Source organism: Asparagus officinalis, chromosome 1 (assembly GCF_001876935.1).
Source record: "Asparagus officinalis chromosome 1, Aspof.V1, whole genome shotgun sequence".
NCBI classification, from domain to species: Eukaryota; Viridiplantae; Streptophyta; class Magnoliopsida; order Asparagales; family Asparagaceae; genus Asparagus; species Asparagus officinalis.
Window position 1 is genome coordinate 130822318 of NC_033794.1, and position 24638 is coordinate 130846955.

Here is a 24638-nt window from a genome sequence, read left to right on the forward strand (position 1 = left end):
ACGCCTTGTTATCCTATTTTGTAAAAGCATTATGCTTGACCTTCAGGATTTTACATTGAAATTATTTTGGCAATTCTTTCAAACAAACCAAATTCTATCCCCATCATTGTATAAGCTTGTTACACGTATCATTCAACTTCAACGACTCAATCGCCCGAAGGGAGAAAATACCAGATGGATTTTCTTTTTCCCTTCTTCCATGACAAGGTTCCCATTTTTTTAAGTTTGTTAGCACTTAATCATAATAAGGAAAAGAGAATATTAATTATTTTCTTTAGGTCTGCACTATAGTTCTGGTTGAAACTATTACTAGAAACAGGCCAGTTGTCCACAATTGAAGGGAAGCTTGGGCATATACACAGAAAGCAGTGAATTAGTTTGATTAGGCTTATAGGAAAGAGAATAATATTTTATAATAAGGTCAAGATAACCACAGAAGATTAGTCAGACTAGACCAGAAAAGAGAGAGAAAAAAGGCAGAAACAGAAAGAACTGATGGGTAATACAAAGCTGCAGTATAATAGTACTTGAGCCATGCAACAAATTGCGCCTCGAATCATAAAACGTCAATTTGTTGATAGGAAACTTCTGTTGGCAGACAATGTAACACTTCACGAAGAGGAATTAAGGACATTTTAGGAGAAGTAACTCAAGTTTAGAGAAAATTACCACCAGGATAGAAGCGAAAAAAAAAGAGGAAGGAAAACATAATTAGAAAAAATAGCTATCACGAGATATCACTTCACATCTTAAGATATAAAGCTATCATCATTTCACCTCTTTCTTCTAAGCGACTTCGGTATTTTTTATCTGCCACTACATGGCTTTTGAGTTGCATTATCGACAAGTATTTCTCACGAATTAAAACCCAAAGCTGAAACCACAACTCTTGGATTCTGTAGGTGCTGATCTAATGGAATCGTTATGGATCAAGTTAACTAAACCAACAACCAAAGCCTATTAAACCTACCAAGTTTCAATGTCCCCCATTTAGTCCCACATCGAAACTTGAGAATGTTTGGATGGGTTAATAAGCTAAGTCATGGGAGTCAAGTGCTACAATGGCCAATCATTTTTTGCTATGATTTTAGCCAAACAACATGTGCATTCATTGAGTCCCATGGCTTACATCGCCAGTAGGCTCGCGGACCCAGGACATGAGAAATGGTATCAAAGCAATTAGCTAGCCGAAATTGTGGAACTAAGTGTTATAAGAGACTAAGTGCCACACCACGCGAGGGCGGCGGAAGTCATCTCTAGAACCCATAGGAACCACCTCTAGAATCCAAAATACCTGCAATGATGGTTATCCTGTGATAGACCGTTGTCATTTTGCGATGAGGACATCACGTATTTTAGGTTGGGTGATAGTGATCCCCCCATTTAGACCAACATTGGAAACTTGAGTAAGTTTTGATGGGTTTATAAGCTAAGTCATCGGAGTCAAGTGCAACAATGATTAGTCATTCTAGGCTATGGTTTGAGCCAAATGTGTTGCACTTAGTGGGCCCCAAGGCTTTACATCGCGTCAAACAACATATGGATGGGGTCAGGAGGTCGGTCTTTTCTACAATATTAACCTATGTGATTATCATACGTAATTCATTGTTCTCTTATTGCCAATTTCGTTGCTTTGTAATTTTTCTCTCTGGTTTGAATGTAGAATCCAGAAGGTGGTTTTGCAACGTATGAGCTGACAAGATCATATCCGTGGTTGGAGGTCAGTATTCTTCCCTGAAGTATTATGTTCAAGGTTTTCTACCTCTTTTCCCTTGTCGCCTATTTGTGCCAATGCGTATTTTTTTACAGCAGCCAGCAATGCCTTTTTTGTGAAAACTACTTATTCTTTCTCACTTTTCACTGCAGAAAATCATGTCAATAGTATTTGATCTGTTGCATAGAATTAGATTATGCTTGTAAATGTTTATATGATGCAAAACAGTTGCATGTTTTCGCAATAAGATACATAACAGCATATTGTCACCTGTTAGAATTGAAATATGTTTGTATTTTCTACAATAGAAAAAGACTATGGAAAAGGGTATGTATACTGATATACTATATTTTAATGAAGATAATGAATTGAAACTAATAAATAGGGTACACTCTTCTTTCCGTGGTTTACCCAATTTCTCTGTCAGCGAGACATGGCAGTAGGAACTGCATACCTTTTCATCATGATGCTGAGGCTGATGTTAGAAGTTAACATATTGTGAATTCTTAATATGTGCCAGCGGATGAACATAAATGTTGAGTGGGACATGCAAATGTGGATAACCTATTTGTTTCAAAGGCCTCATGTTAACATACATTAAAATGCTTATTACATGAGACTTGTCCAATATATACTGTATATACACATGTAAAATATACATATGTGTATCCAAAAATCTATCTATTTATCTGTCCTTGATATCATTGTCACTTTTGTATTTATCGCAAATTGCAACATATTTGACTTTCGTACAGTCCTGAACTAAGAGATGGTATCATATCACCTGCTATATCTTTGTTGTGTCATCTAAGAAATAGTTAGTAGCATGTCCTATTTGTTAATAGGCTGATATTTTGGTGCCAAAATCTGTCTCACACTGGCACATTTTGCTAATGCCTAATATCCTCACAGTAGTATTCCATCAAACGTCCTGATATTCCTTGTATAGCAGGCGTTCAAGCTTGAGTTTTATGCTTTGACATGAGGCTGTAACTGTGAAATACAAAATTTACTAGAAATGTTGCAACAGAATCCCAAGGATATTGTTGAGTTTATAAACCCTTTCCAAATTTCCAAGCTTCCAGGCATTTTACTTTCACTGAATGAAGGCTGTACTAATCGCCTCAGAGCAAAGTTTTATGTACTTTTCAAAAAATGATATTAGATGTATATTTATTTGTCATTGTTTTCTAAAATTTGGAGACATTGTTATTGATTACTCGTAAGATTTTTTTTTTCAAACTTTTACTTTAAAATTTTCTCCTGTTACCTTCCTTTCGTTTATGTGACAATGTAACACCCCATTGCAGATATGTTGAATGTACATCCGCATCGATTCAGGCACTAACGTCATTTAAAAAGTTATATCCTGGACACAGAAGAGAAGAGATAGAAAATTGTATTACTAAAGCAGTTCGTTTCATTGAAAAGATACAAGAGCCTGACGGGTCATGGTTTGTGCTTTTACTCCTAGTTTGAGAGGAAAATTTTCAGTCGCTACACTTTTAATGGACATATTTCCACATGTTCAATCCTTCTCATAATCTTTCACTACTAACCCTAATATCTACAGGTATGGCTCTTGGGCTGTTTGCTTCACTTATGGAACATGGTTTGGGTTAAAAGGACTGATCGCTGGAGGTAGAACCTATCAGAACAACTCTTGCATACGAAAAGCATGTGATTTCCTGTTGTCAAAGCAGTTGGCTTCAGGTGGTTGGGGAGAGAGTTATCTTTCATGTCAGGACAAGGTACAATTTTATTACAAACTATGAATCTTATGTTTAACCTAAATTTTTCTTAGGCTCACTGACACAACAATATTCCCTAAGGATGGCCATTATTATACATTCTATTATTTATGCTTACCTCATAAATCATAATATGACAGTACACATTATTAAACTGGATATTTTTGAGAAATATATTTGTTAACCCAGTAATTACTACTACCAAAACATCTAGCAGTGATTTATATTTTTTATTTTTTTGGTTGGAAAAAGGGAATTTCATCATATTTATTATTAGAATCCCAGAAAACACCAGATGCTATAGGGTCGAAAAGTTGAAGTTGATTGATTTTGTTGTTTTAAGAATGGGTTTTATCACTTGGTAAGAACCCCTTACAATCACTCACTCTCTCGATTATAGAGGAAGAGAAGATAGATTTGACTTCTCTTTTGTTTAAGATGGGTTCTAGGTAGCGAGAGGATGCTTCACTCGATGCTTGAGTCGAGATTGCTTCCCGTTGACGATCAGAAACAAATCGCGAACACTCCTGATGGTTGTTAAATGATTTCCGAAGTGGGATTTTGCCAAAAAGGTTCCAAAAGTCCCCCTTTCTTCATAGCTATTCATAGCTATTTATAGGACTTTGACACGTAATCGACGTGCTGAAATCGTGGGTAGAGGGCGTAACTGGCTCTTGCAATTTAGCCCACGTGGCTGACTGGGTCCTCGTGACTGTTACGGTCGAACTTCACGTGGATGACGAGCCTCCCTGCGTGGCGAGGTTCATCAGATTAGACGAGTCTCAATGCACGGTGATGTTCATCTAGTAAGGCCAGCCTCGCAGTATGGCAAGCTTCTCCTGACGAATTTTGTCTTCACTGACTTCGTTTGACAAGTTGTCTTCACTGACGAATTTCATCTTCAATAGCTGAGTCCAATTGCGTAGCAAGTCTTATGAACTTCCTTTGACGAACTTCGTCTTCACTAACGATCTTCTCCTCTAATGATGAACTTCGAATCTCATTTCCAATGACGAGCTTCGTCTTTTGATGTCAAGCCTCGCTGCATGGCGAACCTCGTCTTTAATGTGGAGCCTCGCTACGTGGTAGGCAAAATCTGCAAGCGCACAGACTCGTTGTAGCTATCAAGGTCGATCCCACAGGGACTAGGGGTTAATTACCAAATTTCACGTTATTTGACTAGCTAAACTAATGAGTAAATTAGAAGAGATTAAAAGAAATAAAATAAAATGCTAATCAGGTGGAATTCAATATAATGAAGGGTCAGGATTGGGTTTTCACCACAACTTCAATGCTCAATGATGAATTATTTTAGTTCCCGGTGTTGGTTTAAACTAGAAAGGGTAAATTAGCCTAAATTAATCTAAAGCCTCTTTCAAGGTCTAAAGATCATGCCTAATTAATCTCAATTAACCTACTTTCGTGGAATCAAGATTAAATTAAACCCATTAAGCTTTATGCTAATCCAAATCAAATCCCCAAGGAATCTAGCCTACTTTCGTGATTCGAGTTTCCTGCTTAATTTCTAGAGATCCGGTATTAAGCTTCACCTTTCAGTCCTTTAATTAATTACCTATGATTGCTAATATGGTGATCAAGCGAATCAACAAAATTAAAACACTAGAAATCAAGTTAAAAGATTTAAACTTTCACCAAGAACCTATATTAATTCATCATCAATCACCAAAAAGTTAGGTTCTTTCTCAATCCTAGATAAGAAATCTACTCACACGTGATTGGGATGAGAGAATACATCAAATAATTATGCAAATCAATCATAAGAAGAAATAAATCAAAGAGGAAAGAATTAACCCGTCTTTCAATTGAGATCTTCAAAATCAAAACTTACAATCCAATCTTGTATAAGAAATTAGTGTCTTCCTTCAATACTTGAACTCTAAAATAGTTGCTAATTGATGGCTAAGAGAACATAACCAAAGATATCAAAATCCTAAACCAAAATATCTATTTATATGTTCCTAAAAAATCTAGAAAAAGATAAGGTCCGCGCCATGGGTGTGGTGCGCACCACACCAGGGTGTGGTGGAATCTGTTTTGCTGATTTTGTGCTTGTCTGTACAGTCTTCTGTATTTTGACTATAACTTTTGCGTCCGACCTCGGAATGAGGTGATTCAAGTTGCATTGGAAACTTGTTGAAGAGATCTACAACTTTTATCTTTTGAGCTTTTCTGAATTCAAATTGCATCATGGTCGAAATTCCAGTTCTTCATACTCGTGTATCCATTTCTTCACGAACCATGCATTCGAAATCTTGTTGTTGCTTCAAACTCTTGTTCTATTTCCAACGATCATTAAATCTTTCAATCTTGAGCCAATACCTACATATAAGAACACAAACCACAACAGTATCCTCGATCTAAATACGAAATATGCATTAAACACTCGTAAATCATGCTTGAAATACACTAAGATAATGCATATTTTACGTGTTTATCAACTCCCCCAAGCTTAGACTTTTTCTTGCCCTCAAGCAAATAAACAATAAAAATTAGGAGAAGTGGAAGCCAAATAGAGTAGAGATCACCCCCTCATCAATCCTTTAACCAATATCAAACATATCACAAGACAAATACGTTTCATCGGGACTTAACAAAGTAATTTTAAAAACTCCCAACAAAATCACATTTTAAAATTTATTTACGATCACAAGCGTCACAAGTCAAGGATATCCATCCTATCCAATTCTCAAGTCAAAGTAGAAAAAAGAAATTCATGTAGCTAGCTTCAATCCAGTAGTAAAATTGAGACTTTCAGGTGGTTAAATTGGTAGACCTCACTTTAGGGTATGTGGACTCTCGATCTCTCATGTGTTTAAGGATAGGATTATGTCGCTCAAAATTCTTCCGAATGGATGTATTCAATCCATAAGCTTGCATTTCATCTCAATTCTCCATCACTTCAAAAACTAATGCATGCAAAAAATCACGAGGCCTTTTATTTGGTTGTAACGGGGTTAGGGTCAAAAGGGTAGGATAGTTATTTGGGATTGGTTGAAAGCCTATCACTAGTGGAGCGATAATTGAAAAAGATTAGATTTTAAAGTAAGATCAATGACATCCACACAAACTCCATTATCTATTAAAGAACTTCTTCCAACTACTCTTTTTAGTACGCCATATGAATTCTTTTGACACTAATAATTACATGTACCATAAAGAGGACACTTTATTCAACTCTTTTTTTTTGAATTGTGTGTTTTTTTTTTTTTTTTTTTTTTGGAAAAAATTAAAAAAAAAAAGCAAACACCTACTTTCACACCCCCAAGCTTACACCACATTACTCACATAACCCATTATATCATAAATTATGCTCCACTAGCTTAAGCAATGGGTAAGAAATAAAATCGGGTTTTGAAGGTTATATATGTGGGTTAAATCAACAAAAATTAGGCTCATAGGCTCAAGGGGCTAATCAAGGGGAATAATAGTGCATGGTAGACTGTTTGGCTAATGTGGACTATAAACAAAAATGTGCCTCGATCACTTTTTATGCATACAAAATTTATATGTGGCCTCGAAGAGATTCAATGCAAGTTCTAGTATCCTACACCATTGGAGAATATCACACAAGAAAAGAAAATAATGATTGGATAAGTAATGCATCCAATTTCAGGCTCAAGATCTCACCGGTTTTATTTGTCTACCAAATTTAATTTTCCTCTTGTCTCAATAGAATAATAGTTTTGATGCTAGCCACATAAATGCTAAATCCTATAAGACAAGAGAATATTCAAGTCTGGTTCTCCCATATTGTTAATTTGTAATCAAAAGACTTTAAAAATCAATTGAGAGGTGGTTTAAGAAGTTGTCAAGTCCCGACTAATGAGCATCTATCTAGTTCAATGATCGACAAATGTTAATGATTCATGTCATCATCAAGAGATCATTTCCCTATTTTTTTTTGAAGAGAAGAAACAAAGCAAAGAAAAATAAAAAATAAAAAATAAAAAAAGGCAATTATAGACAGACAACCAATGAATTAACAACTCACACCCCTAAGCTTAAGATCTACATTGTCCTCAATGTAATAAGATAGAAATTAGTGCAAGGGTGCAGAGGACATACCAACTCACTGGTCAGAAGGAGACGGCGCGGAGGCATCCTGTCGAAGCTGTCGCTTGTGAAAAGACTGCATCATGTAGTGTATAGAGTCCAACAGTTGTCCTTAACGTTGTTGCTCTTGCTCGATGGCACCTACACGGTTAGTAAGGGAGGCAAGAGAAATATGGATAGCTGATAATTTCGCTGACCAATCAGGGTGATGGAAAGAGCTAGTTCCCCTGGTAGGCTCAGCCTGAATAGGGATCGGGGGTACCGTGTCAGTATCCTCAGCTGGTACAACCTCGTGATCATCACAATTCATAAAATGAGATGTGAGGTAGGACCAATTGGCGTGAACATGGATGGTCGTGCGATCAGGATCAGGGAGTGGGAAAAGATAATTGTCCTGAAAACATAACCATAACCTATTGCCATTATTACTAATCAATTTCATATGAAGACAAGCATCAAGGTTAATGGACGCACTAGGGCTTAATGGATGAAAACCCTTTACAAGCTCCCCTAAACCCATCCCGTAAGCTAAAGTAGTAATCAAACCACCTAACATAATTTTTCCACTCGTTGCTCTCGCTACACGACACATGTGATGAATCATAAAAGCTCTTGTGTCAACCTTATGTCCCTCAACCATGGCACATAAAAGGTAGATCTCTCTCTGACACATGACTCCATCACTCTCGTCTCGACCAAAAATGGTGAAAGCCATAAACCTCTGTAAATATCTAAAACATGGGTTATAAACAGCAGAGGCTCATGACAAGGAGGGATCATAAGGTCTTTGAGTGGTAGAGCGTGCGATTGAAGTCCAAAAATGGGTCAAGTTAAAAATTTTAGGGATAATTCTAAGCCCCACCCTCCGGAAAACCAAATATCGCATTTAATTGTGCTAATGTAAGTGTGTGGGACTGGTTAAATAATCTGAAAGTGATTTTTCCTTCTTTTACTCCCTCACCATTAAATAAAACAGCATCAATAGAGCTCAAAAATTCGAGAGTAATACGCTCGTATGTGGGATGTTTAGCCTCAACAAAATTTAACCAACCAACCCGTCTTAGGAGGTATGAAACATCATCCCACAGCCCTAACTCACGCAAACAATTCTCATCCAAATAGCGGGTACTCAAAATTCCCCGCTTAACCAGTGTATTATACCTATTTTGTTGTAGTGCATTGACAAATTCTATACCATAAGGATTTTGGGGAGGGGGAGAGTTACCTTTGTGTCGTCGCGCTGTAGAAGTTGAGGCTCCCTAACTAGGCCGTCCGCGCTTAGGTCCCATTTAGGCTCTCGAACGTGAATTGACAGCAGGTGTTGAAAGCAGCCGCTGGCTGTTGTGCGGCAAAATCGAAACAGGTGTGGGGCAATTTGATCGCCACTGTGTCTGAGGCGACGGTGGTTGCTGGGCTGTTGCGTTGATGAGAGATGACAGCGGCTGTGTCTGAGGCGACGGTGGTTGCTGGGCTGTTGCGTTGATGAGAGATGACAGCGGCTGGTCGGTGGTCGGCTAGTCTCACACCAGAGGAGAGAGAGGCGAGAGGTTGAGGCTTCGGTGATGAGGAGAGAGGTGCGCTGGTTGTGAGGGAAGGAGGCGGAGCGAAGATCTGGTCGAAAATGAAAGGCGGCGATCGGCGTTGGGGAGATGATGTTGAAGGAGGAGAAGCGGCGAAACGACGCTGGTTGATGGCGGTGCAGTGGAGAAGGGTCGGGTGTTGATCGAAGAGGGGAAGGAGGCGCTGCGTTGATGGGAAGTGGAGGAATCGGTGTTGGAAGTAGGTGACGATCTGGCGCTCGGCGGTCGGCGACTTGGTGGTCGAAGATGACTGTCGAAGAGGAGATAGAGACGACACTCTTGCTGGATGGTTGGTGAAGGATGAGAGAACGGCGGGTTTGCGAAGGAGGGGCGACGGCGATGATGGTCTGATGGTAGAGTGGGCGACTTTGTGGTCGGAGAGGAGAGGTGGAGGAGATCGAAGAGAAGTGAGAAGAAGCAAGGCGGCTAGTCAAATAAAATGAAAGAAAGAGGGGTCTGGGTGTTTTATTTCTTCAATCCACAAACCCCTTTTTTTTAACCGTGGGTGTGGCATACGACACACCCTGGGGTGGTAGGCTCTGATTTTTTCTCCTGTGGACCATGGGTGTGGTGTACACCATCCCTGGGTGTGGTAGAATCTGTCATCCCATTTTAACTCTTTTTTTCCTGCAGTTTTTTTTATCATTCCTTAGTTAATGTCATGTTCTCCCTTCTTCTCAACTGCATGATTGGAAATGTTATAAGTTAAATTTGTGCTGATCCAAATGCCTAAAAAAAATAAAAAAAAATGAAATTAAAATGAAATAAAATAAGATAAAAAAATGAATGAAAACTTGGGTTGCCTCCTAAGAAGCGCTCGTTTATGGTCATGAACTCGACCTCTTTTTCGCTCAACTCTCCGACGAAAGGCGATCGGAAAGGGTATAAGTGACCCCTTTCTCGTTTTGTTCACCTACAATGTAGTGCTTCAATCGTTGTCCATTCACCTTGAAAGATCCCGTTGTTTCACTCCAGACTTCAACAACTGTACTAGGAAAGACCTCACGGACTTGAAAAGGTCCGGACCACCTAGACTTGAGCTTGCCTGGAAAAAGCTTCAAACGAGAGTTGAAAAGTAGCACCATATCTCCTTGATTAAACTCTCTTTGAAGGATATTCTTATCGTGCCATCGGAGAGTTGAAAAGTAGCACCATATCTCCTTGATTAAACTCTCTTTGAAGGATATTCTTATCGTGCCATCGTTTAGTCTTTTCTTTATTCTTTGAAGGATATTCTTATCGTGCCATCGTTTAGTCTTTTCTTTATAAATGCGAGCATTCTCATAGGATTCTATTCGTAACTCATCTAGCTCATGAAGTTGAAGCTTTCTTTTCTCACCTGCGGTCTTCATATCAAAATTGAGCAGCTTAATAGCCCAATACGCCTTGTGCTCTAACTCGACTGGGAGATGACATGATTTGTCATACACCAACTTGAACGGTGTCATACCTATGGGTGTTTTGTAGGCAGTTCGATAGGCCCATAAAGCATCCGAGAGTTTCATAGACCAGTCCTTTCTCGAACGATTAACTGTTTTCTCCAAGATACTCTTAATTTCTCGATTCGAAACCTTCACTTGACCACTAGTTTGAGGATGGTATGGTGTGACAACCTTATGAGTGATCCCATATTGTCTTAAGAGCTTTGAATTTTCTTTCTATGAAGTTTGAACCGTCATCACTGATTACCGTCCGTGGCACCCCAAACCTTGGAAAAATAACGTTTTTGAATAGTTTCACAACCACTTTAGCATCGTTGGTGGGGGATGCTATCGCTTCTACCCACTTGGAGACGTAGTCCACCGCCACCAAGATGAACTTGTTACACGATGACGGAAACGGTCCCATGAAATCTATCCCTCACACATCAAAGACCTCAATTCCAAGATGGAGTGTAAAGGCATCTCATGTCGCTTCGGAATGTTCCCGGTCCTCTGACAACTATCACATGAAGTCACAAACTGTCTTGCATCCCGAAAAAGACTCGGCCAATAGAAATCTGATTGTAGAACTTTTGCAGCTGTCTTTGAAGTGCTTGCATGTCCTCCGTAAGAAGATGAATGGCAATGATGGAGAATACTTGTAACCTTATCTTCAGGAACGCACCTTCTAAACATCCCATCAACACACCGTTTGTATAGAAATGGTTCATCCCAAAAATAATACTTCAAGTCAGCAAAGAACTTCTTCTTCTGTTGATAGCTCAAATCTGGAGGCAAAACTCCACACTATGTAGTTGACGAAGTCCTCATACCATGGTGCATCCAATCTTTCTATGGCTAACAACTGATCATCTGGGAAAGATCCTCCTTGTCATGTGATTCTTGTTTCATCCTCGACAAATGGTCTGCCACAAAATTTTCCGTCTCTTTTTTGTCCTTTATCTCTAAGTCAAACTCTTGTAAAAGAAGTATCCATCGAATCAACCTAGACTTGGCATCTTGCTTGGTCAAAAGATATTTGATGACGGAGTGGTCGGTATAAACGATGACTTTGGACCCCACTAAGTAAGACCTGAACTTGTCAAAGGCGAAGACAACTGCTAATAGCTCCTTTTCAGTGGTAGCGTAGTTAACTTGGGCCTCATCAAGAGTACGACTAGCATAATAAATTGCATGAACTATCTTATTCTTCCTTTGACCCAACACAGCACCAATCGCGCATAATCACTTGCATCAGTCATGACTTCAAATGGGAGATTCCAGTCCGGTAGTTCCATAATAGGAGCGGTTATCAATGCTTCCTTCAACCTACGAAAAGCATCAAGACATTCATTAGTAAAATCAAAGGGAGCATCCTTAAGAAGAAGTTTAGTTAAGGGTTTTGCAATTTTTGAATAGTCTTTGATGAAACGCCGATAGAAACCGACATGTCCTAAGAAACTTCTTACTCCCCTAACCGACGTTGGTAGAGGCAAATTTTCAATGATTTTCACTTTTGATCGATCAACCTCAATTCCGTGTTCGGACACCTTGTGTCCTAAAACTATTTCATCTCTTACCATAAAGTGACATTTCTCCCAATTTAGGACTAAATTAACTTCTTCGCAACGCTGCAAAACTCGAGACAAGTTAGCTAAACAACCATAAAAAATAGTCTCATACACAGAGAAGTCATCCATAAATACGTCCATAATGTCTTCTATAAAATCAGAGAAAATAGCCATCATACATTGTTGAAAAGTGGCGGGGGCATTACAAAGACCGAAAGGCATGCGCCTATAAACAAAGGTCCCATAAGGACGAGTAAAAGTGGTCTTTTCCTAGGATGAATAGGGATTTGGAAAAATCCCGAATAGACATCTAAATAACAAAAATAGGAATGTCTGACCAACCTTTCCAACATCTGGTCTATAAAGGAAAGTGGAAAATGATCTTTTCGGGTTTCCTTGTTCAACTTTTTATAATCAATACACATTCTTCAATCCGTAACCATCCTAGTAGGGATAAGTTCATTATTCGCATTCTTGACTACGGTCACACCCCCTTTTTTAGGAACCACATGGACCGGGCTAACCCATTCACTATCAGAAATAGGATAGATTACCCCAGCATCTAGTAGCTTAAACACCTCTTTTTTAACCACTTTCTTCATGTTAGGATTTAATCTACGTTGGTGCTCTATAGAGGGTTTATGATCATCTTCCAAGAGAATTCTATGCATACAAATTGATGGATTGATTCCCTTAATGTCGTTCATGGTGTATCCTATGACCTTACGATGCATCCTAAGTGTTCTACGCAACTTATCAATTTTATTTTTATTTAGACATGCATTCACAATCACAGGATAAGTAGAGTCAGGGCCAAGAAACTCATACCTTAAAGAGGAAGGGAGGGGTTTTAATTCTACCTTTGGCGCATTATTCTCTTTAAAAATAGATCCTTTTGGCTCAAACTTCATACTTTCAAACTTTACATTTCGAAATGGAGCAGTCGATGTTGATTCTAAAGATTGAGCATACGCGGCTACCGCGGGGTCTTCATCATTTATTGATCTGTTGCTTACCAAACACTTCTCAAGTGGATCAGCTGAGTTATTGTTTGCAATTTGCTCATGTGTACACTTGTCAATGACGTCGACACTGTAACAAATTTTATCAGTTAGAGGGAGTTTCATAGTATTGCTTAAATCAAATTCTACCGTCTCCTCTCGAATATTTAGAGAGAGCCTTCCATTTTTAACATCGACTATAGCACCAGCAGTAGCAAGGAAGGGTCTTCCTAATATAATTAGAATGTTAGAATTTTCTTCTATTTCTAAAATAACAAAATCAACCGGGATAAAGAACTTACCGGTCTGGATAGGTACATCTTCAAGTATACCTACCAGATATTTTATCGATCGATCTGTCAATTGGAGTGATATCGTGGTTGGCTTCAAATCACCTATGCCAAGCTTCTTACAAATAGACATTGACATCAAACTTAGGCTTGCACCTAAATCATACAAAACACAATTAATAGAGACATTACCAATAACACAAGGAATAGAAAATGAACCTGGATCCTTAACCTTAGGAGACAGTTTATTCTGCATGATAGCACTACATTCCTCAGTAAGGGTCACAGTCTCGTATTCTTCCAACTTCCTTTTGTTAGATAGGATCTCTTTCAAGAACTTGACATAAGAAGGCATTTGAGAAATAGCTTCAGTGAACGAGATATTGATGTGTAACTTTTTCTAAATCTCCAAACTGTTTTTCTAACTTAGTCTTAGCTAACCTTTGTGGAAAGGGTAGAGGAGGCTTGTAAGGAGCGGGAGACACATATTTCTCAATTTTTTTTCTTGCGTTTGGGTCTCATTATCCACATCTATCACATTTTTATTTTTTTCTTCATGATGACTATCTACCCCATCATTTTCCTTCATCTTAGGTCCCTCATATTGTTTTCTACTCCTAAAGGTTATAGCATTCACATGACTCCTTGGATTCGTCTCAGGTTGTCCAGGTAGCATGCCTGAAGGCCTAGCAGAAGAGCTAGCATTTTGCGCCAATTTGATGATTTGTGTCTCTAACATCTTGTTATGCGTAGCTAGGGAATCCATCTTAGAGGCCAATTGTTTTACTACCTCATTCGTGGTTTGTTGTTGTTTAAACTCTTCATTCAATTTCGACTGAGTCATCACAAACTTTTCCATCATATTTTCCAAATTAGACCTTTGGGGAGGGAGATTGGATTGAGGAGCACGAAAACCAGGTGGACCAAAATTAGATGCGGGCATGGAATTTCCAGGTGGGTTTCTATAAGAAAAATTAGGATGATTCTTCCACCCCGGATTATAAGTGTTGGAGAAAAGGTCTCCCTTCTGATTAAAGTTATTAACATAGTTAACATGTTCATTATCAGAAGTATTAAGGGATGAGGGGTTTCCTAATTGACATTCAAGTGTAGAATGACCCACATAACCACATATCTCGCATGCAATTGAAGTAGACGCCACAGAATTAATACTCAAGTTTTTAACTTTTTTAAACAAAGCATCAACTTTAGAGGATATATGATCTAAAACATCGATTTCATACTTTCCTCCTTTTGATGTCTGAGCTCGTTCGTTCGCCCATTGATAGTGATTTTGAGCCATGTCTTCAATGAGAGTGTATGCATCATCTATTGTTTTGTTCATTAAAGCTCCTCCTGCAGCAGCATCAACAGTCATCCGAGTGTTGTAAGTGAGCCCGTTGTAGAAGGTGTGAACAATTAACCACTTCTCCAGTCCATGGTGAGGGCACGTCCTCAATAATTCCTTGTAGCATTCCCAAGCTTCATAGAGTGACTCTCTGTCCTTCTGTACAAAGCTTGTGATCCGGTTCCTCATCTGTGCTGTTTTACTCGGTGGAAAATATTTTGCAAGAAACGCTCTAGACAGCCGATCCCAAGTGGTGATGGACCCAGTTAGCAATGAGTGCAACCAAGCCCTAGCCTTGTCCTTTAAAGAGAATGGAAATAATCTGAGTCGAATAGCATCATTGGTCACTCCATTAAGCTTCAAAGTGTCGCAATATTCCAAGAAAATCGACAGGTAGAGATTCGGGTCTTCAGTAGCACCTCCTCCAAACTGATTTTGCTGAACCATTAAGAGCAGTGATGGTTTTAGTTCGAAATTATTAGCTTCAACGGTGGGCATTGTAATACTCGAATGCGTGCCTTGAGCATTTGGGGCAGCGAAATCCTTAAGAAGCTGATTCTGATCACTCATTGTAACTTGTTCTGTGTTCCTTTGCTCCTTTATATACCTTCTTATCTCTGCAAGAGTCACCGATAGTTCAGGATTATTTTCGTTGTGTACTTCTGTTTGATGCCCTTGCATAAAAGAAAGTGAGTAGCGAAGAGAATATAAAAAAAAATCTAGTCTAGTTTAATAACGTAAGCACTCAATATTAACACTGTGGTCCCCAGCAACAGCGCCAAAAACTTGGTAAAATTTGCAAGCGCACAGACTCGTTGTAGCTATCAAGGTCGATCCCACATGGACTAGGGGTTAATTACCAAATTTCACGTTATTTGGCTAGCTAAACTAATGAGTAAATTAGAAGAGATTGAAAGAAATAAAATAAAATGCTAATCAGGTGGAATTCAATATAATGAAGGGTCAGGATTGGGTTTTCACCACAACTTCGATGCTCAATGATGAATTATTTTAGTTCCCGGTGTTGGTTTAAATTAGAAAGGGTGAATTAGCCTAAATTAATCTAAAGCCTCTTTCAAGGTCTAAAGATCATGCCTAATTAATCTCAATTAACCTATTTTTGTGGAATCAAGATTAAATTAAACTCATTAAGTTTTATGCTAATCCAAATCAAATCCCCAAGGAATCTAGCCTACTTTCGTGGTTCGAGTTCCCTGCTTAATTTCTAAAGATCCGGTATTAATCTTCACCTTTTAGTTCTTCAATTAATTACCTATGATTGCTAATACGGTGATCAAGCGAATCAACAAAATTAAAACACTAGAAATCAAGTTAAAAGATTTAAACTTTCACCAAGAACCTATATTAATTCATCATCATTCACCAAAAAGTTGGGTTCTTTCCCAATCATAGACAAGAAATCTACTCACACATGATTGGGATGAGAGAATACGTCAAATAATTATGCAAATCAATCATAAGAAGAAATAAATCAAAGAGATGAAAGAATTAACCCGTCTTTCAATTGAGATCTTCAAAATCAAATCATAAGAAGAAATAAATCAAAGAGATGAAAGAATTAACCCGTCTTTCAATTGAGATCTTCAAAATCAAAACTTGCAATCCAATCTTGTACAAGAAACCCGTCTTTCAATTGAGATCTTCAAAATCAAAACTTGCAATCCAATCTTGTACAAGAAATTAGTGTCTTCCTTCGATACTTGAACTCTAAAATAGTTACTAATTGATGGCTAAGAGAACATAACCAAAGTTATCAAAACCCTAAACCAAAATATCTATTTATATGTCCCTAAAAAATCTGGAAAAAGATAAGGTCCGCACCATGGATGTGGTGCGCATCACACCAGGATGTGGTGGAATCTGTTTTGCTGATTTTGTGCTTGTCTGTACAGTCTTCTGTATTTTGGCTATAACTTTTACGTCCGACCTCGGAATGAGGTGATTCAAGTTGCATTGAAAACCTGTTGAAGAGATCTACAACTTTTATCTTTTGAGCTTTTTTGAATTCAAATTGCATCATGGTCGAAATTCCAGTTCTTCATACTCGTGTATCCATTTTCTTCACGAACCATGCATTCGAAATCTTGTTGTTGCTTCAAACTCTTGTTCTATTTCCATCGATCATTAAATCTTTCAATCTTGAGCCAATACCTACATATAAGAACACAAACCACAGCAGTATCCTCGATCTAAACACGAAATATGCATTAAACACTCGTAAATCATGCTTGAAACACACTAAGATAATGCATATTTTACGTGTTTATCACTGCGTGGCGAGCCTCATCTTTGACTGAGACGAGGTTCGCCTTTGTGATGAACCTCGTCATGTTTGAGTAAGCCTCGACACTCTTTTGTCTCTTGGCATTTTTAGTGCCCACAAGACCAAATGATTAGCCGATGATAATGATCTATGAAGCTTAATGAGAGTGGAAGAAAGATAGGCTTTTTGACTAGCCTTTCAATCCCCCTTTCTTTCTTTCATGTTGATCATGCCTATTTATAGGCTTAGGAGCATTATGGAGTGAGTTAATGGGCTTTAACTCCCCTTAAAATGAGAGAGTTAGTGGTCATTAACTTCCATTTAAATGGGTGAATTAGTGATCATTAACTCTCCTTAAATGGGTGAGTTAATGGTCATTAACTCTTCTTAAATGGGTGAGTTAGTGGTCATTAACCCTCCTTAAATGTAGCCTCCGAAAATTGTGACAAACGAGGTTCGGCTATGCACGAGGTTCGTCAATAATGACAACTGCGAACTTCATCTTCAATGACGAAATTCGTTTCTGAACGAACTTCGTCTTCTGAGGGGTGAGACATTGTTTGACGAGGTTCGTCTGCAGATGGACTTCGTCTTTTGGATGAGCTTCATCTTCTAGAGGATTTCGTCTCTAAGCGAACTTCGTTTTCAATGACGAACTTCGACTCTATTGATGGGCTTTGTTGGTTGAGATGAGGTTCATCATGATGACGAGCCTCGTCATGCTTGTAGCGAGGTTCAACCTTGCTTTATTCATTGACATTTTTTTAGTGTCTACAGCTACATATTTTCTAACTTAGTCACTGGCCTTCAAGTATTGAAGCCTCATACTTACACTGTATAAAATCTCAGGCTACCTAGTCTAACACATATCGCATATGGTTCTTCAACTTTACATAATAGCATAACTGGCTGCTTTGCTAGTCTTGGTTTGGTGTCATACCATATGTTAGATGTCTCTAATCTATCAATTATTTATAACAGTATGATCTCATTTGGGAATTTTTTAATGAGCATGAGTAAGGTGCATGGAACTGGTGATAAGCAATTAATTATTAAAGCATTGGTTGAGATGCTACATAAATCATCTGAAAACTGTATTTACACTCGGTAGCTTGCTTTTTAATATAATAAACCTTTTATTCGCTCTTGTTACAGGTCTATTCAAATCTTGAGGGCAATCGAGCTCATGCAGTAAACACTGGATGGGCCTTGTTATCACTGATTGATGCTGGACAGGTCTGTCTCATGCAAAACGTAGTTCATGTTTGCCAGATTATAGAAATTATTTTCATGTTCTATCATGCCGTTATCATATAATTCTTTAGTCTATCTTTATATCATGGTGGTGGCGATGGTTCATGGGTACATTTTATTATATAAACCTGGGCGCTCTGTTATTACTCATATCATCAATTCAAATGGTTTATATTGTATGTGGGCATATTATATATTTTGTTCATCAGACAGGTCACCTAATTGATAGAAATCCTTTACCAAACTAGACGATCAAGCTAACTGTACATGTTTACCACCTAACTCTGCTTCATAGATTTGAGTGTACATGTTTACCTATGCGAGCACAAGTAACCACTTTTCAACCCCATATTCCATACTAAACCATTTCCTCAAGGTACATAATCTTCCTTTCTAAATGGAAAATTTGTGTCCTCACACATTCTTACTAGGAATTACCATCTAGGGACGTCTGTTAGTTTCTCTGCTTTCCTGTTCAATCTAAATTGAAAAGGCAAACGAGTAATGAGTTCGATTGAAAGTCAAAATACAGATAAGGTAAACATTTACCATAAACTTTGTGGGTGACTAGACACTATAATTTCCAGTTAGAGATGGAACTAAGTTGAACATCAGGCAGACAACCTCTTCTGCTTGCTATCGTGGCCTTTTCAGCTCTCTGACCTGTGTATGGTGATCTAGGCTCCTAAAACTTGGAATAGGTACCCTGAGAGAGTTAAGACCACCCGCAGCAGGTGGTTTTTGGGAGAGTTTTTTGGTACAGCAGGTAGTTTTTGGGATAGGGAAATGAAAAACGGAGGCAAAGAGGGGAAAATTTTCCCTACCGTTTTCTCTGCACAAATCTGACTCAAGCGGGCCCCACCATACAGCGGCTAGAATTAAAAAAGAAAGGAAAAAAAGCGTGGCCCAATGGATGGGCAACACGCGTCCGCGTGCAGGGCTGCTGACAGCCTTGTCCTGCACGCGGACGCGTGTTGCCCTCTGATTGGGCCATGTTTTTTTACCCCATCCTAATAATTGATATTTTGACAATAATTTACTCAGAATTAATTTTTTATTTTTGCACCATAATTCATAATTTTTCGAGCTCTATAAATAGAGCCTAACTTTGTATTATTTGGACACCAAAAAAAAATTGAGTTTTCAACACCCTATTTTCCTTCCTTTTTTTTCTGAAACTATTTTCTTCAATCTTCTTCATGGAGCCATCACAAAACTTTCCTAATTTCCCCTTCAATTACAACTTTCCTAATCAACCTCAACATCCAAATATGCAACGCCCAGAAAATAATCAAAATACGGGGATGCAACCCAATTTTCAAATGTCCTATATGATGCAACCAAATTTTGGCATGCAATACCCTTATCTTCCTTATGGGTATCAACCATCTCCTGAAAACAGCTATGTTCCTTCCCATATGAACGTTCCAAATCCGGAGTCGAGCCAGCCAACGACTCCTTGTTTCAGTAGTGGATCGACAGACATCCCAGATTTTTCCACCCAGGTATCTTTGGGAAATATTGGTGGGGATACTCCCAATAATTTTCTACCTCCAACCCAACAATCAGTCAAGAAAACTACTTACGATACTTGGAGCACCGAAGACAACATCATTTTGCTAACTGGTTATTTTCACGTTAGCAATGATAGTGAATTGGGTAACAATCAAAAAGGTGACACCTTTTGGGGTAAAATTAAAGCCTACGTGAATGAGAACTCCAATAGTGGGAAAAAAAGGACCGTAGCTCGATGCCAGAGTCATTTCCATGACATTAACAGAAAGATAAGCAGTTTTGTTGGCTGTTACAGTACTGCTTGTAGAGAGAGACGTAGTGGTTGAACCTATGGGCATTTACTATGAGAAGGAAGGTACGAGGTTTATTTTGGAGGAAGAGTGGAAGGTGGTGCGAAATCAACCCAGATATATGACTGGAACAAATGCGGGTAGTAGTGGCTCTAAAAGAAAGAGTAGTGGCGAAGATGTTGAATCCTCCATTCCTATCCTTGTCCGTCCAGAGGGTAGGGATGCAAGAAAGAAGAAAGTTAGAGCTTCCTCTAGTAAATCATCCACTTCAAGGAAATCAAAAGTGGCAATTGAAGATGAGTTCTCCAATCTAGCATCTGCTCGTGAAAACTATCAACAATCTATGGAAAGTACTGTTTCAGCGATGTTGGAGTACGCCGCAGGTCAGAAACAAGCTGCTTATGCTAAGAAGTTGGAGGTGTGGATGATCTTGAAGAACAAAGAAGATCGTGATGAAGAAGATGAGTATGTTTATAACACGTTGAAGAAGGATCTGTTTGATCTTTAAGTTCCATATTGTGTGTTTTACTGTTTCAAATTGAAAGTGACATGTCTATCAACGTGCTTCTGATATTGAAAGTGACAAGTCTATGCATTATACTACAAAAATTAATCTGACCATGTCTTCCCACTTGCTTCTGAAAATTGAAAATGACTTGTCTACCCACTTGCTTCTGATATTGAAAGTGACAAGTCTATCCACTATACTACAAAAATGAATCTGGTCATGTCTACCAACTAGCTTCTGAAATTAAAAGTGACAAGTCTAGCTACTATACTACAAAAATGAATCTGGCCATATCTACCAACTAGCTTCTGAAATTGAAAGTGACAAGACTAGCCACTATACTACAAAAATGAATCTGGCCATGTCTACCAACTAGCTTCTGAAATTAAAAGTGTCTAGTCTAGCCACTATACTACAAAAATGAATCTGGCCATATCTACCAACTAGCTTCTGAAATTGAAAGTGACAAGACTAGCCACTATACTACAAAAATGAATCTGGACATATCTACCAACTAGCTTCTGAAATTGAACCATACCTAATCCTTTCATTCAACTTATTGGAATCCGTAGGTCATTCATTATAAATAATGTATCACACATCATATGAAAACCACTCACTATCAACACTTAGCAATTCAAACCTTCTTCTTCAAATAACCCAATGGATCTACCCCCAAATGGCTTTGATCTCGAAGAGTTCCAACGACAATGGGAGCTAGAAGGAAAAATACTTGATAGGCAGCAAGAACTTCTTGAAGAATTGCAAAGGAGAAGCGAACAACCCCATAAGAGAAAATCAATATATAGAGATCACCATGCTGCTCATGAGAGGCTCATGGCCGACTACTTTGTCGAGTCATGCACCTACACTGACGAACAACTCCGACGGAGGTATCGAATGAAGAGGCCACTTTTTTTGCGGATTGTGGACTCTATATCAAATTATGATAACTACTTCATTCAAAGACGCAATAATGCGGGAAAGCTTGGTTTAACGCCGATCCAAAAGTGTACGGCTTCCATACGCATGCTTGCATATGGTGTGGCAGCGGATGCTTGTGATGAGTACGTGAAGATAGGGGAATCCACTGCAATTGAGTGTACTCGTAAGTTTTGTGAAGGGGTAATAGCCTGTTTTGGAGATGAATACTTAAGACAGCCAAATTTGGATGACTTGCAGAGGTTGCTCCAAGTTGGCCATGATCGTGGTTTTCCTGGGATGATTGGAAGTATCGATTGCATGCACTGGCAATGGAAGAATTGTCCAAAGGCTTGGCAAGGGCAGTTTACTAGTGGACACAAGGGAACAGCAACAGTTATCCTTGAGGCAGTTGCCTCATATGATTTGTGGATATGGCATGCTTTTTTTGGGTTGTCTGGTACATTAAATGACATAAATGTACTAGATAGGTCGCCAGTTTTCGACGACATTGAGTCGGGTGAAGCTCCAAGGGTAAACTTCACTGTGAATGGGAGACAATACAATCTTGCATACTATCTTGCTGACGGAATCTATCCTAAATGGCCTGTCTTCGTCCAGTCAATTCAAATGTCCCAAGGAAACAAACAGCAATTTTTTGCCAAACAACAAGAGTCATGCAGGAAGGACGTGAAACGCGCATTCGGGGTTCTCCAGGCACGGTTTTCTATTGTCCGCCAACCAGCTAGAATGTGGGACCTTGATGTCTTAGGGAAAATTATGAGGGCGTGCATTATTTTACATAACATGATAGTAGAGGATGAACGAGATACGTATTCCCGAAACTGGGAAAATCTAGACTTCGAACAGTCATCAGGCTCTAGTGCCTCTTTCAATGTTCAAACAGAAGTATTGCCTGAGTTTCAAGTGCATGTTCAAGGACGGTCCGATTTGAATATTCCGACTAGAGCCGAGCTGCGAGATAGGGTCCAACATATTCAGTTGAAGAAGGATCTGGTCGATAACATATATCAAATAGGGAAAAATAAATGAATAAATATGGTGGAGAAATATGGTGGGGTATATGATGGAGACATGTGGGTCCCTAATAAAGTAAAAAACTTTCTGAAAAACTAGCTGCTGCAGGAATGGAAGGGAAATGGGTGTTATTGAATGATGTGTTGGATGAATAAGCTGATGTGGCATGACAAAATAGGTAAAAATTTGCCTACCTGCTGGAGATGGTCTAAGACAAGCCTAACATTGGAGCTGAAGGGGCAGAAAGATGTTTTACTTGTGTAGCATCTGGTGACTTCATGTTATCTCACATTATCATTCAGATTAAGATTTGTATAGCATCTAGTGACTTCATGTTATCTCACATTGTCATTCAAATTAAGACGTGGAGTATCATACCTGGGGAAGATTTTCCTGCTAACCATAAACAGCCTGTAATATACTATGGAAATGAAGAAGGATTTGAGGAAGGGATGAAGATTGGAATAAAGGATTGCTAACTCTATTAGTAAGAGCAAGGAAAGCAGTAGTTTGTTGAGCAATTGGAGGAGGCAAGCCGTTATAGGTAGTAATGGGTAAGTTACTCATGCAATGGATGTGACTTCCAATCTGGAAGGGGGTCATGAGCACATGAGAAAAACGTGGGAATTTCCCCACATATCAGAGAGCTCAAAGACAGAAAGAAAAATCTTAAAGGAGTGAAAATGATTCGCTAATATTGTGCCTTCTTGAATTTCCTTCGATAAACATGCGGGACCGATTCCTGCTTGGATTTTTATTCATTAGAGCTGCAGGTTGACATATTTAATTATTAACAGAAACAGGTCAATCCAACTGAACAATTAAACTCAACTATTAATACTGAGCAACACCCTGGACTTAAACTATTCGAGTAGCTGCTTGCTGATGTTGTTGCCTATTAGGAATTATTTGCTTCACTATGCAAACTGCACTGAGGGACCCCCAACTCTTTTCTATTACTATTATTTAATAAAAGCCTTTTTTTTGTGTCCTGCCCCTGTTTAAGTCATGAATTCAAATAATTCCGTGAAATGTTTTCATAATTTACACATATTTAAGAATCGTGAGAGGGATAAACTTGGAAAACTCAAAAGACTACCATTTTAACTTCCATCCATCCCATGCTCTCCATAATTACCCCTATTAATCACCACTAACCATCGTTAATGCCCCACTTACTCATCCATCCCTCCAGCTTCTCATCCTTTTTAACCTAAAGGTGGAATTATGCATGCATGCGTAGCGTGCACAAGAAATACTAGAGATGCTTGTGACCACATTCCTGATATGATTTCACAGAAAGATTACCATTTTGTATCCTTGGTTGGAATAGTTTAAAAAAAGATCAATTGAGCCCCAGAAAGTTAACAAACAATTTGACAGCCTTGGAATCCTATTTCTCGAAGCTATTTTGTCTTGAAACTGGCAATCCTCTCTTTAGTATTATGTATTCTAGGCATAGCTTGACTTTGCATTGATTGGACATCTTTTCCTGATGTGCTGGTCTCTACTAAGGTTACAACATTTGCTAAACCCTGCAGGCTGAGAGAGATCCGAAGCCTTTGCACCGTGCAGCAAAAGCGCTGATAAATATGCAGATGGAGAATGGTGAATTCCCTCAACAAGTAAGTTCTTTCCAAAGCGTTTCCTCTATTTCGCTCATTAGACGTATAAGCACTCAACATAAACATGCCATTTTTGTGTTTGTTCTACTTGTTGCAGGAAATAATGGGGGTTTTCAATAGAAATTGCATGATCAGCTATTCCGCATATAGGAACATCTTTCCGATCTGGGCTCTCGGAGAGTACCGCACGAGAGTGCTGTCTCCTTCGTCGAGGAAATGAGAGAGGTCTCTCTCAGTCCTATCCAAAGGAATTTGGTCTAAAATCATCCTTCATCAATGTTTATTCTTTGTGCTTGAGTTATGATCATATGATGTTCCCGTAAGAGCTGTAAACCTTAGTTCGCAAGTATGCTAGCCGTGTTTGTATCTTACTCTATGTTAATGAATAAGCCTAGCTTTGCCTCTTGACCTTCTTGGATCAATTGCCGCCTTATGTTTTAGATCGCCAACCAA

At 38.8% G+C, this 24638-nt stretch overlaps 2 protein-coding genes across 4 annotated transcripts in view; one reads left to right on the forward strand and one right to left on the reverse strand.

The window, feature by feature from the left end:
- LOC109822125 (cycloartenol synthase 2-like) overlaps nt 1-24607 on the forward strand; it is a 34595-nt gene extending 9988 nt beyond the window's left edge. Inside the window, exons 13-20 of the mRNA XM_020388322.1 lie at nt 1664-1720; nt 2766-2782; nt 2907-2936; nt 3025-3168; nt 3288-3465; nt 18190-18270; nt 24102-24185; nt 24283-24607. Coding sequence (XP_020243911.1) covers nt 1664-1720; nt 2766-2782; nt 2907-2936; nt 3025-3168; nt 3288-3465; nt 18190-18270; nt 24102-24185; nt 24283-24405 — 714 coding nt within the window. The 3' untranslated portion in view covers nt 24406-24607. The remainder of the gene's footprint in view (nt 1-1663; nt 1721-2765; nt 2783-2906; nt 2937-3024; nt 3169-3287; nt 3466-18189; nt 18271-24101; nt 24186-24282) is intronic.
- On the reverse strand, nt 5281-23322 carry LOC109821792. 3 transcript variants are annotated; one of them, XR_002241989.1, is made up of 2 exons: nt 22939-23322; nt 5281-5805 (listed from the first exon to the last, which is right to left on the reverse strand). XR_002241989.1 is itself a non-coding variant. In XM_020388023.1 (2 exons), the coding sequence occupies exon 2, from the start codon at nt 15318-15320 to the stop codon at nt 13839-13841; it is 1482 nt and encodes a 493-aa protein (XP_020243612.1). In that variant the 5' UTR covers nt 15321-15367; nt 22939-23322; the 3' UTR covers nt 11454-13838. The 3 variants fall into 3 exon arrangements, 2 of the variants coding, with proteins under 2 accessions (XP_020243612.1, XP_020243560.1); XM_020388023.1 differs by lacking the exon at nt 5281-5805 and adding an exon at nt 11454-15367; XM_020387971.1 differs by lacking the exons at nt 5281-5805; nt 22939-23322 and adding exons at nt 11454-15367; nt 16593-18183.